The following is a 16,692-nucleotide window of genomic DNA, read 5'->3' as shown; positions in this document are numbered from 1 at the left end:
TGTGGGAAGATTTCAACCGATGAAATTATCACTGAAATCATGGTCATCATTTTATCTATTAACAAGTTCATGTGAAATGGTACAAGGATCCAAAGCAAGGGAGTACTAAAATGTGTATAATTTCTTATCTGTAAATAGTGTCTTTTTATAAGTGTTTGAATGATTCCTCACAGAGACATGTTTTCATAGTTCCGAGGACTTTAAATAGCAATACAGGGGTGCCAATAGTGGGATCCATATGGACTGTGCTCGAAGCTCAAACGGCCCAAAATTAAACCATGAAATTGAAGATTGGAAAGCACCAACTGAACAGAAAAGAAGGCACAGCACAACATAAGGTTAAGAGTGAAAGCATAGAGTCAAACAGAGCATCCTTAGTGCTTGCTGGGTCGCAACGTACCGGCGGCGACGGAGAGCTATCTCAGCGATTTCCGATCACTGCACCGTTGATCTTCACAAGGCAACGCTCTTCCCCTCTTGTCTTCTTCTTCCCTTACCTCTGATATCTGCACTTGACATACTTTTCCTCGTTCCTTTGCTTTTGTATTTCCACTTCAGATCTCCTTTTCTCCTCTACCCGATCCTCTTCTCTCTTACTATCATGTCTTTCATTTTCTTCCCTAAATTCAACCACGTTCCATCTATACATGTATAGTCCAACTTTATTTTGTTTTATTTATTTGGTCGTAATGTGAAATGTTGATAATTTAGGGTTTTAACTTGGTGGCTATATTTTTTTTTTCTTGAAGTATCCTGGATTAGTGAAATTAACCCTTTTAAGAGACTGGAATGAAACTGTCATTGCTTGAGTTTTTTTTTTTTATGCACATGGTGTAATAATACTTTGATTTGTAGAACATTTTTTCTTTGTGAGACCGGTGTATTACTTTGTTGGGATGAGGGACGTTAAACTACTAAACCTTTACGTTTTATGGGATTGGGCTCTTTCTTCCTCTTTTATGTTTATTTAATTTAATTAATGTAATATAATTGAAGTTCTACTCATTTGAAATCAGTGATTAGCTCCATCCTAAGCCTTTTTTAGTTATTTGTAAAACATCGTCTGCAGGGTCAATCCCCCCTAATTTAGGAATAGAAATGGACGAGGCAGCAACATTTAGTGTCAATGGTCATGTCGTGTTCTAGGTATTACCTGAAGATTATGCCTTTAGCTGTTCATTTCGTTTTATTCTTACTACTAAGTGTTGGTAGAAGAATTTATGGTATGCAGGGTCTGTTTAAATGAACATCTATGTAACTCATGTCTGAGAAGGAAATAAAAGTTGTAAGCTAAAATTGGCTCATGGACGAGATAAAAGTTGTTGTGTAGAGAAGTTAATGTGAGAGAATTTCTACAGATTAGTTTATGCATAAGCTAGTTTTAGCCTATGAAGAAATTCATTTCATTTTTTCTTTCTTATTTCTAGAAATGGTTTTGAAGAAGTTTATTCAAATAAGTCCTTGAAGTATATCTCTGCCCTTATGCCTTATTCTGACATGGCTTTTTCCCTTTGGTCTAGGGTTTTGTTATACTTAACTTGAAGACTTTATGGCATCAAAGTTGCACCAGCTGCAGTCCAAAGCATGTCAAGCATCTCAATTTGTAGCCAAACACGGGAGTAACTACTACAGGCAATTGTTGGAGCAGAACAAGCAATATATTCAGGAGCCTCCTACAGTAGAGAAATGCAACCTGCTTTCAAAACAATTGTTTTACACCCGTCTTGCTAGGTTATATTTTCTCCAACTACCTCTTTTCCTCCAAATAACGTGTATGTCTGGATTCACTGTATGAAATTCTTTAACTTTATATGATTGCTGGCCATCTTTTATTGACTCAAATACTTTTTGACACAGTTAAATACACAAGGATGTTTCTCGTCATGTCTTGTCTAATGGCTTCTTCCTTCTCCTTTATAGACTAGGGAAAACGTCACGAGTGATTTGGTTGCAAGGTTCTAACCTACTTTATACTGCTGTATCATGTTGGTTTTGCCCTCTTTTGACGGAGTTTCTAAAATATGGACTATGAGATATAAGCTCTCAGTCATCAATATCCTAAATTACAACAAATTTGTAGTTAGTGATCAATTTGTTGGATATTTTCCAGTTTTATGTTGAATGTGGAGGGCTTATTATATCTGGATTGGCTGTGAGGCCATACTTGGAGTTAATGTCTTACGAGTAGTACATGGGGAAAAATCTGCATTTTCTTCGGAGTTTGTATACAAAAGAAACTCTTTTGACGGAGTTTCTAAAATATGGACTTTGATATAAGCTCTCAGTCATCAATATCCTAAATTACAACAAATTTGTTGTTAGTGGTCATTTTTTTTGGATATTTACCAGTTTTATGTTTAATGTGGAGGGTCTGGATTGGCTGTGAGGCCATACTTGGAGTTAATGTCTTACGAGTAGTACATGGGGAAAAATCTGCATTTTCTTCTGAGTTTGTATTCTAAGGAAATGGGGTAAGAGGGACTCTGCCATTTTTATTAAAAAATTCTATTTGACGTGGTTCCTATGATCTCCTGGGTTCAGTCAAGCTATAATTCGAAGCTAATGGGGGCTTATATTGATCACGTGGTATAGAATATGGATTATGTTTGGGAAAAAATTGCTTATTTATTGTAAGATTTGTCCTAAAGATGGAAAGATAATCAGATATTCTTCCAAAATAGGCTGAGCAAAACAAGCACCAAGTCAGTCAACCCATTAACTGGGACTTAGGTTGGATAAGTTCACACCACGTAGGCATGGAAGGTTGATTGTTTGAGTCAATTAGGGTCGGGGAAGCTGACTCTTGAAAAAGGAAATGGACAGTGTATGAAACAATTTTCTTTTTGCAAGGTTAGGGGTTGGTAGATACTAGAAATGTCCTGGTGATCATGTACTTAAAATCATTCCTTTCTTAGTACTGAATTTGATTCAGCCCAGAAATCTGTATAGACCATAGACACTAAAGTTAGTATTGGATCTTAAGGGAAATATGGGGATAGGATGTGTAGGTATTGGAAGATAAGGGGTTTGTGTGGAAGAGTCCACCTCGGATAGTCTTGTGTTGGGAAGAAACACCAGAAATATATTCGGTATATAATTTAGTGAATATTGTTGTAAATGCATTAGATGTACAAACTACAAGCCTGTAGATTTCGAGAATCAACTGGACTCTTTGAGTTTTAAGGTATGAAGTTATTGACTTTCGACTGACTTTTGGACTGACCATAATTAATGGAATCTCTACATACAAAGTATACCAAACTACGCATCCCTTTAGCAGCTCTATACATTTGCAATAAACAATGAGCATTTAGTAAAGTAAATATCTATTACAGTTTAATAATTATTTATCTACATCACATTTTTGGAAACGAAGTCTCATTGCTTCAAAAAATTTCTATATGGTGGTCATGCTGATTGGCACCTGGTGCTTGTTATTGGTGCGATTTTTACTTGTTTAGGCTTAATTTAGTAACCTGATTTGAATTGACACCAAACCAGCCCACAATTGAATGTACAGCAAAGTTTTATGTGCATTTTTATGACAGACAATAACTGCTTCCAATGGTTTCCAAACCCTTCACTGGGACTTGACTGTTACGTGCTTAAGTAAACTAATGCCAAATACAGATCGCTGTTCTTTACATTCTTGTGACATCTGTACTGAGTTTGTATTGTTGACATTTTGTCTACTAAGTGCTTCTGGAAGTGTGTAAATTTAGTCCTGATCTTAAATAACTTTTTTACGTGACTTTGATTTTATATAAAATTGAAATATTGTTAATGGGAAACTTTTTTATTGGAATTATCTGATTGCCAGTATATGATTTTAAGTGCTTGGTTTATAACTGTATTACTTGAATTTAGCACCTCAAAATGTGCTTGCCATTGTAAGCACCTATAGTTTTTTAACTCTATAACTTATTGTTAGTTGTGTGTAATTACATTAACAATTCTGAGCTCTTCTGTTTCTGCCCGCATCAATGGTTCAACAACTTGTTGCTTGTAGTTTTTATGTTCAAGCCCACTTCTGTCGGGTACTCAGCCAATGCTGCCTCTCGAGCTATGCCATCTATTTGTGAATTTCAATGCTTATGTGGCTGACTTTTATATGTTTTTCAAATCTGGCATGTGTTTCTAATTATGCTAGTTTTCACCACGATCTTTAGTGAATTAGCAAAACAATGATATAATGAACTCTGAAAACCTGTTATGGATGCTGTATTGTCTCTATGTAGTAAAGTCTGTTGTATGCCAATTTAATTTTGGGTGCCCTCGCATCTACATATAACTCTTCAAATCTTTTGCAGTATTCCGGGTCGTACAGAGTCATTCTGGAAGGAACTTGATTATGCCAAGAATTTATGGAAGAACAGGAAAGACCTAAAGGTAGAAGATGCAGGTATTGCTGCTTTGTTTGGCCTGGAATGCTTTGCATGGTTTTGCGGTGGTGAGATTGTTGGAAGGGGATTTACTTTCACCGGTTATTATGTCTGACAAAAACCACTTGAAAGTGTAGATTTTATCAGTGCTTATATACTCCTAAAAGCCAGCTGCTCTGGACATAAACTGGATTATAGCATTCTACAAGGCAATTTTTGTTATTCTGAGTTTTTTTTTTCATTTGGGGAGAAAGGTTTAAACCCTAGTGGTTAGCTTTCATAAGTCACAATAACCCCTTGTAGTTGAAAGCGGGATGAACCTTGCGTTGTTCTATTGTGATGTCGGAGAGCTGGTAATATTATTTCACAAGAATGGATTGATGATGTACTCCCGCAATTGTTTTGAAAATTTATATTGCTGTTTATTCCAATCAACTATTAAACCAAAATAAAACTTTATCCCAGAGAATTGATAGTGCCATGCGCAAAAGTGATGACGTATTTTGAACTTGAAGTGTTATTTGTTATTCCTTAGAAATTCGATCCCTCTTAGACACTTATTTTATTTGTTAAAAATTTATTAAAATCACAATCTCTTTGGAATTTACATACTATTAATTGAACTTACTCATACCGTTATGGTTTTTAATGTCTAGAATTGAGTGTATTATATAGTGTGTTATTATCAATTTTCTTGTTGCACTTGATTGGACTTGATGATGAGATGCAAAGGATCATTATAAGAGCGTAGGTGTTCTGTTACCGATTTACCATGCCCAGGGCACAAGAAATCATTCCTTTAAATATTTTTCACTTAAAACCTTCTGTAAAGCTATAAATTGTTTGACCATTTTTTAGAAGACATTCTTTGAATTAGAGATAATTTGTCAAACATTTTATCATTTTATTTTTTAAATTTTAATGAAGAGATGCAAAAATATAATATTACTGTAGTGCAACTTTTATTTTAAAATATTTATATATATGGTAATATTTTACATTAATTATTTCTTATGAGTTTCAAATGTAAAAATAATATGGTATACATTGGTTGTTAATGTAATAATAAAATATGTTATTTTGACATCAAATAAACCTTTAATACAGTATTCTTAACTGTATTTTATTTTATGATTTTAATAATAATAATTATTTTGACAGACTATTGTTATTATTACTGTCGTCTAATAGATGGAAATATTTTATTCAATAAATCATTTTATTAATGTCCTATTTGAATGGAAATAATTACTGTTTTATAACGGAAACTTTTAGCACTATATTAAATAAGCAATAAAGTAAAGGTTTAACTTCTCATTGAAAAGGTTTCACTTAGGTCTTAATTTTTGAAAAAGTGTTTATAAGTTTTAAATTTTGTAATTAATGTTATTAATGATTTTGTTAAAAAAAAGATTGAAACATTTTTTTTTAAATTATGATATAATTAAAATCTTTAAAAAAACAAAAATAAACTTTTTGACCAAAGTAAAAATCAAACGAATAATTAAACTTAAAATAAAATAAGTCATCATGAGAATGAAGGCAATACACATGCAAGATCATGACACAGGACAAAAAGTTAAGAGGTCGTGGATTTTATTATTATTTATTGAGAAAATAAAAATATAAAATATAAAAAAAAATTCTTAAATAGTTTTAATTTTGTATGTGACCTTTAATAACTTTTTATAATAATATAAATTGTAATTGTATTAGAAATTAATGATTAAATAGTTGTTAGGTTTAGAGTACTGTTGATGAGAATGATTATGAGAATAATGAATAGAGAACCCATTAACGTAAAGTCCGATAATCATAAATAGTATCACTGTAATAAAAGTATTGCAAATTTTAAAATTTAATGCCTGCAACATAATTTTATCCTAAAGGAACATCGATTTAATGTGTTAAATATACAAAAAGTCGTTTTAATGTAAACAAACTTATTTTTAGTATTAAAATACTTTATTTTTTAAAATTTGAGGAAACAAAATCGAAAATTATTCTAAATTTCAAAAACTAAAAATATAACGGAATCTTTCTTCTTTTTCATATTTTTAACGAAACGGGAATAATATAAAGTTCTTTAAATAATATTGTCTAAGAAATCACAATTAAAATTATAAAACTAGTGATACTTTTAGTCAATTAATATATATGTGTGTGTATAAAATGTAGATATAAGATTGGCTTGGACTGTAAGGAAAATAAAGTAGATTGTAAATTTGATTATCTCAATTAACAAAAGTTACCATAATATGTGTCGGAAAAAAAAATCGTAATCAAATATTAAAAAAAATTAATAAAATGCGTGAAAATATAATCTTTAGACCATACGTTAATGTGTTATGAGACTCTTAATTTTGTAACAAATATATCAGAAGTTTTGATATAAAATAATTTATAATTTAATGTCTTGTAATATTTAAAAACGAAACTGTATCCTTTCATAAATACAAATAATGTTCTGTTTTAAAACTTAGGAAAAAACGAGAGCATAACGCATGTCTTATGCAATGTTATGTTACATCGGTGGTCGCTCTCAGTAACTTTAGTGTAAAAGGTGGAAAAGGTTTGTCGCTTAAAGGAGTGATAATAATTTTACCAATAAAAGTGAAGAGAATATTAAAAATTGAGTGGTGTGACTAGGAAAGTGTCTATGGGTAAAGAGGAAAATAGTATCACTCATATCATATCCACCTATTAAAGCAATTGACCATTTGATTCATTAGTCACATTGATTGACAAAAACCATGCAACTCAAAAATATTTAAATTAAATTCTTAATTTAAATGCTGTTATCTATGGTTAAAAAAAAACTACAATTTGTACATTCAAAGATAAATTATTGTTGAGTGCGAGATTTGTACTTTATATTTTATGTAAAAGATAACAAAACATACTATTATTTGTTTATTTATTTCTATATCAATATTTTTAAATAAGTTCATATTACTTATCAATAAACTTTCATTTATGTTGATATTTCAAAATCTAACTATAATTATCACATAAAAATATATTTAAACAAATAAAAATAAATGATAAGAAAACTTTCAAAAAGAAAAAAAACAAAACATAAGGAGATTAAATTTTGTTTAAAAAAATTACACTAGAAGATTTGTATTTTTATCGAGAAAAAATTGTACGAAGGTTTGTAATTTTTATCAAAAAAAAGTTACATGAGTAATAATACTTGATACGCGGGGACCAAGGCTAATTAGTTTAGTATAGTATTTCTTTTACTTTTATTAAAAACATGTGTAAAAGGTGTTAGGCATGTGCTAGATAGGAGGGACTTTTAGTCCTATATATAGACATGCCACCACCTCTTGTAAGGGACTTTTGAGAATAATGAATTAAACTTTCTGTAGAGAGAACTCCAGAAATTAATTCCCTTGAAAGTCAAGACTAGAGAATCCCAGAGGATCTCCTCTAGCCACCTTCCATCTCACACTATCATTCTTTCATATTCCATTATTGGATTCTCTCTCCTCCGTAGCATCCAGCTCACGCCACTCTCACCAATTACTAGCGTCCTCGTGGTTTGCGCCTACGTCGCTGCCACGCGTGCCTGTGACTCCAACGCTACTCATCATTTTTCTCTCAATCATTCGAGAGAATAAACCATCACTCTCGCGTTCTTCTTTCTTCCAGTGCATCTCCTCCAGCAATCCTTTTCCTCACAGATCTACCATCACAAAACCTCACGTAAGTCATCTCCACCGATCCATATCTCAGATTTTCCTTGTCCTTGCCTTTTCACACCTTCGCACCGATCCAACCTTTGTTTGGTGTTCTATCTTTGCTTCCACCATCGTTATTCACCCATTTACTGAGTCAAATCATAATTTCTTTCCATTTCATTGATTTAATCGTTGAATCCTTCTTCTCCACCGATTAAATCCTTCCTTACCTTCAACCCTAGAGTTTTCACCGATTAATCCTCCGAAACCTAGGGTTCTCGAGTAAATCTGCTTCTTTCCGCTGCGCATCGATGTCAAGGAGGCCTCGAGGAGTCCAGATCTCTCAAGTTTCGTTTTCTCCTCGGAGCGTCGCCTATCAATACTTTTTTTTAATATTAGGGAATATAAGCCTTGAGGTGCAAAATAAGTTAAATTTTTTGTATAATATTATTTATATGTTTTTTTTTTATTTGTGAACATGTTTTTACTTGAAGAAATTATTTTCCTATTATGTGATTCCAAACACAAAATTATCCATACAGTGATTTCTTTCAGAAAAATGATAATATTTAATTTAACACCATCACCGTAACAACAAATGAATTAAATTGATCAATAATATTAAATATGCCAAATTTCTACATAGAAATCACAGTATAACAGAATTCACTATTACTTATTAGAAGTCCCTGTTTTGAAATATTTAATATTAATTTTATAACTTAAATACTATTCTGAACTCTGTTTTTGTCTAATTTGTTCAATGTGACTCTACTTTTTGCATATTAAATAGGTCATAATTTTCGTCAATTTTGATCAATTTGATTTTTTTAGTAACAATATTTAAATCGTTAACAAAATATTGTACAAAGTAACACTATTTGCATGTGTCTTGTGTTTCATTAGTGTGAAAATCATTTTTAGGATATCATTTGTGCTGATTGGGATTGTCAAATTTGGTGAAGATTGAAGCAGTGAGTGTTGTATGGTGGATTTTGAGAATTCTCTTTCGAAATTTGAAGAGATTGATGATGGACAAACTCTATTACAAACTGCACTATAAACTTTATCACGAGTTACATCACCAATTTTATAACAGTGAGACTTTATCAATATTTTGTTTGATTGGTATAATTTTTTTTACATACTTTTAATGAAAAAGGTAATATTTTTTTATTATGATATTTGAAAGTTTTATATTTTTTGTCACATTAGTATATTTCATTAAGGAAGTTTATTAAACACATTTTAATTTTATAATCTAATGATGGCCATGTAGCAAAGAAGCTCTCTATTGGAATATTTTAAAAAATTATGTACGATTTAACTAAAAATGTTTAACTAAAAGGAATAACACATTTTTGAAGGAGAATTTTATAAATAAATACGAGTGTGAAATGAGAGGTACATGAGATGGAATATGACACTTGGAAGCTAGCTAGCATGTAAAGCTAAGTGGAAAGATGATTTGATAGAGAATTAATTAGTAGTAGGGTTTGGTGAAGATGAGAAAGAATATTGATAAATGAATAAAGATGAGATGGAAAAGGCCAAAGCAATGTGTTTGAAGATCATTAATCATTGGAGTCAAATGAAAGCCAAGCAACCTTCCATTTTTTAACTTCTAAGCTCCCTCTTCATAAACACAACTAAATTCACACTAATTAATTACAAAAGGATAAATAAATAATTATAATCTTTTTTCAACGAGAGACATATATATCAATAAATAACATGAGATCGTTTTTAACTTGAAATCTTTAAATTAAAACATTATATTTATGATTTCTTTACAAATATATTATTTATTTTTTCATTTTTAATAATATGTTTTTATTTAAAGTTTTAAATCTTAAATTTTTAATAAGAATAAAAAAGTTAAATAAAAAAATGTAAGAAAAAGTTGAGACTTTAAATGAAACGTGGCAGTGACAGGTGTGCACGCACAATAGGTTTGAAGGGAAAGACAGAGGAACTGTTGGGGTCAGAGAGACACACGCATCCCGCAAATTACGACTTTTTTAGATTTTGTTTGGTGTTCATCATAACTCAAAGCAGCTAGGAAAAAAATAAAACCCTAATTTACTAAGTTTTATTTTATTTTTTATTTTTCTTTCTCATCTATTTCTTATGAGGCTATGCAAAATAATGTAAAATGGTATTTTGTTTTTCTTATAAAGTAATGCAAAATTCATGGCAAATAGTTTTATAGATTTGCATTAGTTATAGGCTGGCTTAGATAGGTTAATACTATGTTAAATTGTTTATTTGATCTATTTAATACCCAATGTTGTTGTTTTCAAAAATGCTTTTACACTATATTTTTTTTATTAGACAAAAAAAAACATAGCCAAGGCGTCTCTTAAATTTATTAATTTTTCTTCAGAATACAAAATAAAGGTTTGAAGTAAAAAATAAATAAAAGATTTGATTAAGATGAGAAAGTTATAGTATGATGCATTTGTTGTGATGTAAGATAAAGTTAAGAGTGGAGACCAATTTAGAGAAGAAAAAAAGAATTTTAATTGCTTACAAATTTAGAGAGTGAAAAAGACAGTCTTTTATATTAAAATATCAATATGAATTGTGAATTCAAAATTACAAACCAAATTTATAGGCTAAAATCACAAGATTAAATTAAAAAATAAAATAATATTTCTTTATTTTCAAATTATTGGAATAAATAAAGAAGTAAATAAAAATAAGGAAGGAGTAATTTCAAATTATTGGAATACAAATTGAATAAATCAAAATTAAAGAGAGAAAAAAGGCATAAAAGAAATCATGTTTGTGAAATGAACTCGTATCTTGAATTTAAATTTAAAATTATTGACTAATTTCATTTTAAATGGAAGTAAATTAATTTCTCCCTAAAATCCACGTGAAATTAATATCCCAATCACAAATATTGAATGTAGTCAACTCCTAGACTTCGCATCTTAATACTAAAATATTTAAATATGATTTCATCCATAGGTAACATAAACGCACTTACCTACCGATTTATCTTTCTTAATCAAATAAAAACCTAACAAGTCAAGTTGTAAAAAATTGCATGAGCAGAACGACGTCGGTTTAGGCGGAGAAAACGACGTCGTTGAGTGTGAAGGCGCAGTAAGAAGATAAAAGAGACAGCGTCGGTGGTTGTAAACCGCAGGTTAAAAACATTTGCAAGAGAGAGAGAAAAAGACAAGACAAAACAAAAGAACAATCCAACTGCTTCGTATATAAGCCATTAAAGGCACGAGAGAGACCCTTGTATTCTATTTCTTTCTTCAACCTCAAATCTAAAAGCATTAACATGACCATAATACAAAAATTATAAAAGGAGCAAGAGAGAGAAACACCCACAAAGGGGAATTGGTGGGTGGAGGCTTTTCGTCATTAGGGAGAGGCTTCCATGTTCACCACAGCCATGCCAGAATCCATTGATTCCGTTTCATTCGACATGGAGAAGATCTACCTCGGTGGAAAGGTCCCACCCATTTCATCTCTTCTCTTATTTACGTTTTCAAGTTTTAATCTTTTTTGCTTTCTTTCCGAAGGGTGGATCCAGTTCCAGTTTTTCTCACTCGGGCGTTATAACTTTTGTCGTCTTTTTTGGTTTTTGCTGCCATCCAGAACATGGCATTCATTTTGCGGCATTTTTCGTTCTTGGATTCTGCTGATACTGAATGGAGATGCTTGTCCAAATTATATGCCAATGGCAATTTTTTCGTTTTGGGTGTCTATTTTTCTTGGTCTGGTGGTTTCTCGTAGGATCTTTGTTGGAAAATTTACAGAAATGAACCAGAAGCCCTTTTTTTCTGCATTTGTTTTGACCATTCAAAATTCTTGGGGTTGTATTCCCTTTGTTTACCCTTGTTTACTTTCTTTGTGTTCTTTCTTCGAGCTTTATGTTTATCATATCTTCTGAAGATTTGATGAGAGAAATAAATAGCGGATCTGCTGTGCATTCCTTAATGTCGATTGTCATGTATTCTTTTACTCTTCCGTATCCCCCGTTTATGAAGTTACTGGTTTTTCTGAATATTTGATCACCTTGTTGTTCTCCTCAATACTCATTTGGGGAGGAAAATTATCTTTATGGTGTTTGATATGATTTGGGTGATGTAGGAAGTTTTATTTATTTTCCCTTTTGTTTTTAGTTTTTTCTGGTTTTTAGGAATACATATACTAGCTATTGAACAAGTTTCAGTCATTCTTTTCCTTTTAAAAGCCAAAGATACTCTCCACTTTTTCTCTGTCTCCCTTATTATTACTATTATTTTCCTGAGCATAATATGATTGGAATCTGGAATTACTTATTCCACTTTTCGGTTAGATAGTGATATTAATGTGTTGTTATTGCTTGATGGTTTGGGTTGCCCAAAAAAGCAGCAAGAGCACATGGGGAACCATGTTAGCTGCCGAATAGCTTGAAAAAGGTTCACGATTGAATTTTAACATTACTGAAATGGAGTGTATACTAAATAAAGGATATCCCTTGCTCTTGGGGAAGGTTCTTTTCATTCTAAAAGTTCCAACTTCAATTTTGGTACCCTTTTCTCATTCTACCGTTCGTTTTTGGATTGCCCTTTCAGGAGCATCATATTCGAACTGGCTGTGGTTCTGTGTCTGTCATAGTCTATGGGGATCCTGACAAACCAGCTCTGATCACCTATCCGGATTTGGCTCTAAACTGTGAGCACTGCCACTTTATTTTCTTTTACATACTTCCACTTGTTTCAGGATCACCTATTCTTCTTACCACCCGTTTTTGAATTTGTCTGAGTTCCTTTTTAGGTTACATAAATGATTTCATTGTTTATGTGTATCTGGAAATATTATTCAATATTTAACTTCTGTGTATTGGGGCAGATATGTCATGTTTCCAAGGATTATTTTTCTGTCCAGAGGCAGCTTCTTTACTGCTTCACAACTTCTGCATATATCATATCAGTCCTCCCGGACATGAGGTTTGTAAGTTGATAAATTTGAATGAGTTCTTTATTGCATTTAGAACTGAATATTGTTATTCACATAGATTTTCCTCTGGAACTTCCACAAGAGTTCTTGCAGTTGGGAGCAGCTGCAATTTGTTGCGAGGATCCTGTTCCTTCTGCTGAAGACTTAGCAGATCAAATAATCGAGATCCTCAACTATTTTGGGTAATTAATATATAATTAAAGTGTAGCTTTCGTTTTTGAGAGCTCTTTCCTTTGAAACTCAATATGTAAGTTGGTCTTTTGCCATGCTTCTCTTCTTTTTCTATATTTACTAATGGCATGAACTATTTTCTTGTCTAGGCTTGGTGCAGTGATGTGTATGGGAGTGACAGCTGGTGCTTATATCCTTACTCTTTTTGCTGTACGTACCCTCATCAACTTTGAAAGGAAAAACTGCGCTGTACATATAGTTGATGCTTTTCAAGCATGGACTGATCAACTTATTAAGTCAGTTCTTTTTATTGATTCACTTTTTTTTTGGCACCTTTTACAGATAAAATATAGGGAGCGTGTTCTTGGTTTAATACTAGTTTCTCCCTTATGCAAAGCACCGTCTTGGACTGAATGGTTTTATAACAAGGTTTCTTTCAAAATTCTTGCAGATTTTTTCCTTTTACGAATCCTCTGATATGATAGCATGCTAATTTGTTATCAAATGTCAAATTTTAGGTGATGTCAAACTTGTTATATTTCTACGGTATGTGTGGCTTGCTGAAAGAGTGTTTACTTCAGCGATACTTCAGCAAGGTATTGTGGTGGAACTATGCAAATCCCTTAGGTTTGCTGCATTCCCTCTTTTATTTCAAATGTTGAGTTTTCTTGGACAATTTTAATAGGAAGTTCGCGGTAACGTTGCAGTTGCAGAATCAGAGATAGTTCAAGCCTGCAGAAAAGTCAGTGCTAACTGCTAAAAGCTAATTTTAGGTGGAATGTCATTGTTATTCCTTTTCTCACTGTTTCCTTGTCCCTTTACCTTGTTCTTTTCCAGCTGCTAGATGAGAGAAAGAGAACAAACGTTTTGCGGTTTCTTCAAGCAATTAATCAGTAAAATCTGCTACATATTTGCATCCCAATTTTACATATATAGTATGTAAAATGGAAAACTTACGTGCTGCCACTTTGTTTTTCCATATTGCAGGAGGCCTGATATTTCAGATGGATTGAAAAGACTAAAATGCCGAACACTTATTTTTGTTGGAGACAGTTCTCCTTTCCATTCAGAGGCTCTATACATGACTTCAAAACTTGATAGGAGATACAGTGCCTTGGTTGAGGTATGTGCAAAATCTAATTTTTAAGTGTGGTTTGAGTGATTGAACATGTGAATTGAAAAGGGTTTTTCATTTTGCAGGTGCAGGCTTGTGGATCAATGGTTACAGAAGAACAGCCACATGCAATGCTGATACCAATGGAGTACTTTTTCATGGGGTATGGGCTTTATAGACCAACCCATTTCAGTGAAAGCCCAAGAAGCCCACTGAGCCCATCGTGCATCTCTCCTGAGCTCCTTTCACCGGAAAGCATGGGACTGAAGCTGAAGCCCATAAAGACTCGTGTTTCACTGAAGGTTTGAACATAATGATGATGATGATAAAACCTTTGACTTTTGTAATTGGAAGCAGTTTATCTTGAAATTTTTTCATTGTTAAGAGAGGGGAGAGATGGACAAAGGTTGTGTAGATAGAAGTGAAGGGCATGGAAAGAATACGGCCGTGAAATACATATAAAACCTGAAAATAGATAAGAGAAGTCGCATGTTGATTCATTTGTAGGTTTGTCTTCAATAAGGGAATCGTTGAGCTGTATCTGTAAATTCCAGATGGACTATTAATTTATTTATCATTTGTTAAGACGCGTGTTTCCCATTTATCATTTTTTAAAGTGGAAAATTGCATAATACATTATTTAATAATATATTATTGCCATATGATGCTTTAAAGGAAAGAATTGGTCGGGTTGGGGCCCGCCATACTGAGCTTCTCTCAGCTAATGATGCTAGGTTTATTTCAGCGTGCGCAAGCATTGAATTTAGTCTCCGTTCATACTAAAATTCTTAGTTGGTATTAAGGTAATGCTTTAATTATGAAAAGTGGAACGGTGCTGTTTTTGACATTTTCGGATTAGAGAAAGGACCGGAAGACAGTGATGTTTGAATTCACTGGTCTTGTTTAGTCAGGGAAAACGATTTTCTTAAACAATTAATTACAAAGGGATTGCGTGCTTGAAGGTTTTCAGAAAGATATGAATGTTTTCCAATATATATAAAGGATCTTCCAGAATTTTGAAGATAAACACAAAGGGTTGTCCTTCATTGGCATCCCTATAAATCGCCTCTTATGACATCTTGAGACTGCGTGATTTAGATTATCACTATAATTAAAAGATAAAAAATTAACTTCAAAAGTAGCAATGTTGTGCGATTTTTTGGTTCTTACATAAACAACTCGAGACACTAGCTGAGTTGATATTTGCACTTCTGAGTTGTGCAGCGCTCGATGGAAGAGAGAAAAGGTTGAGCGAGATCATGTAGTGTAAGTGAATCAGAAAGACATTGCTCAACGATAACCTACTTGATGGGATAATGAATTCTTTAGATTTGTATGAATAAAAGTATAAGCATTCAAAAAGTCTCATCGAATGATCAACTACTTCAAAGTTTTAGGATAGTTTAGATCAACTTTGATTTAATTATTGCTTGTAGTCGTATTTTGGAACTTGTATTGAATATTGTTGGTCTCCCAAGATATGGTTTGAAATAGATCTCATGCTACCTCAGTATGGTATTTTTCTCTTTTGTTTAGTTGTACGTATGCATCATTGTCATAATTGAACTGATGTAACTGAACATAATGTCTACGAACTGTTATGCATATGACCCTGCTTTTTTTTATGGGATTGAAGTGAATATGGATTGTGATGAAGGAGCTTGTTAATGGGATTGACTGAAATGTTGAACTGAATGCTGGTTGCTTATGATGACTGTGTCGAGTGTGAACACGATGTGATTATATGTACATATATATATATACGTGCATACATTTATAAAAATGGGTAGTAATGTTTTTGTTAACTTGAGATTCTTTGATTTCATTAATTGCCTTTTGTTTCACAATGTTATATTTCTACCCATTTCTTCTTTCTCTCCATTTCCATTTACTAGAAACAATCATTGTCAACATAAGGTACACATTCCACGATGGATCGGATCAGCGTCAAGGAATTTTCCAAACCCCCACATTGTCAATTCCAGATTCAGGCAATGAAGTGAACTGTGAAAGGTTAGGGAGTGATCTATCCTTTTACTAAATAGTTCAATGTGGTGCCTTGGTCCAAATCTTTACAACAGTTAGAGAACAATCCACTCCAATTAGAATCTGTAATTTTAATTATTTTAAATAAATAGCTGAGTCCACTAGTTTTCGTATCAGTTAACAAAAAAATGCGTTTGAACCAAAAAGATCTCAATTGTATTATGTTATTCACTGATAGTCAAAATGCTTTGGCATAAAAGCATTATATTATTTCAGATACGAATCCACTTGATTTTTAAGTATTTCATTTTTTAACGACTTATTACAATCAGTGTGAACAAGCAATGCTCGAGATTGTGGTCTTACTAGTTAGGTGTGATCAATC

General features: G+C 32.4%; 2 protein-coding genes across 3 annotated transcripts; both read left to right on the top strand.

Annotated features, from left to right (window-relative positions):
* Nucleotides 1-301: 301 nt before the first annotated feature.
* On the top strand, nt 302-4,770 carry LOC124823262 (uncharacterized). The gene is made up of 3 exons (XM_047295439.2): nt 302-460; nt 1,521-1,731; nt 4,311-4,770. Exons 2-3 carry the CDS (start codon nt 1,550-1,552, stop codon nt 4,495-4,497), a joined length of 369 nt encoding a protein of 122 aa, XP_047151395.1. The 5' UTR covers nt 302-460; nt 1,521-1,549; the 3' UTR covers nt 4,498-4,770.
* Nucleotides 4,771-11,326: 6,556 nt separating this feature from the next.
* Nucleotides 11,327-14,906, top strand: LOC124823254 (protein NDL1-like). 2 transcript variants are annotated; one of them, XM_088103151.1, is made up of 11 exons: nt 11,327-11,543; nt 12,652-12,751; nt 12,929-13,026; nt 13,130-13,218; nt 13,357-13,417; nt 13,550-13,636; nt 13,726-13,834; nt 13,915-13,949; nt 14,045-14,100; nt 14,195-14,330; nt 14,408-14,906. In XM_088103151.1, the coding sequence occupies exons 1-11, from the start codon at nt 11,469-11,471 to the stop codon at nt 14,627-14,629; spliced, it is 1,068 nt and encodes a 355-aa protein (XP_087959277.1). In that variant the 5' UTR covers nt 11,327-11,468; the 3' UTR covers nt 14,630-14,906. The 2 variants fall into 2 exon arrangements, with proteins under 2 accessions (XP_087959277.1, XP_047151387.1); XM_047295431.2 differs by having other exon boundaries at nt 11,329-11,543; nt 13,726-13,803; nt 13,893-13,949.
* The last annotated feature ends 1,786 nt before the right edge of the window (nt 14,907-16,692 follow it).

The sequence above is a fragment of the Vigna umbellata genome, chromosome 1, assembly GCF_029865625.1.
Source record: "Vigna umbellata cultivar VRB3 chromosome 1, Vumbellata_1.0, whole genome shotgun sequence".
NCBI classification, from domain to species: domain Eukaryota; kingdom Viridiplantae; phylum Streptophyta; class Magnoliopsida; order Fabales; family Fabaceae; genus Vigna; species Vigna umbellata.
Note: the sequence above shows the minus strand (reverse complement) of the source record. Positions and strands in the feature narration are given on the sequence as shown.

Excerpts from the sequence above, each read along its gene's own strand:
- LOC124823262 (XM_047295439.2), top strand. The coding sequence starts at position 1,550 with ATGGCATCAAAGTTGCACCAGCTGCAGTCCAAAGCATGTCAAGCATCT. Across the intron at positions 1,732-4,310 it reads TTTTACACCCGTCTTGCTAG|TATTCCGGGTCGTACAGAGT; the intron begins GTTATATTTTCT and ends AATCTTTTGCAG.
- LOC124823254 (XM_088103151.1), top strand. The coding sequence starts at position 11,469 with ATGTTCACCACAGCCATGCCAGAATCCATTGATTCCGTTTCATTCGAC. Across the intron at positions 13,418-13,549 it reads ATATCCTTACTCTTTTTGCT|ATAAAATATAGGGAGCGTGT; the intron begins GTACGTACCCTC and ends CACCTTTTACAG. Across the intron at positions 14,101-14,194 it reads TTTCTTCAAGCAATTAATCA|GAGGCCTGATATTTCAGATG; the intron begins GTAAAATCTGCT and ends TCCATATTGCAG.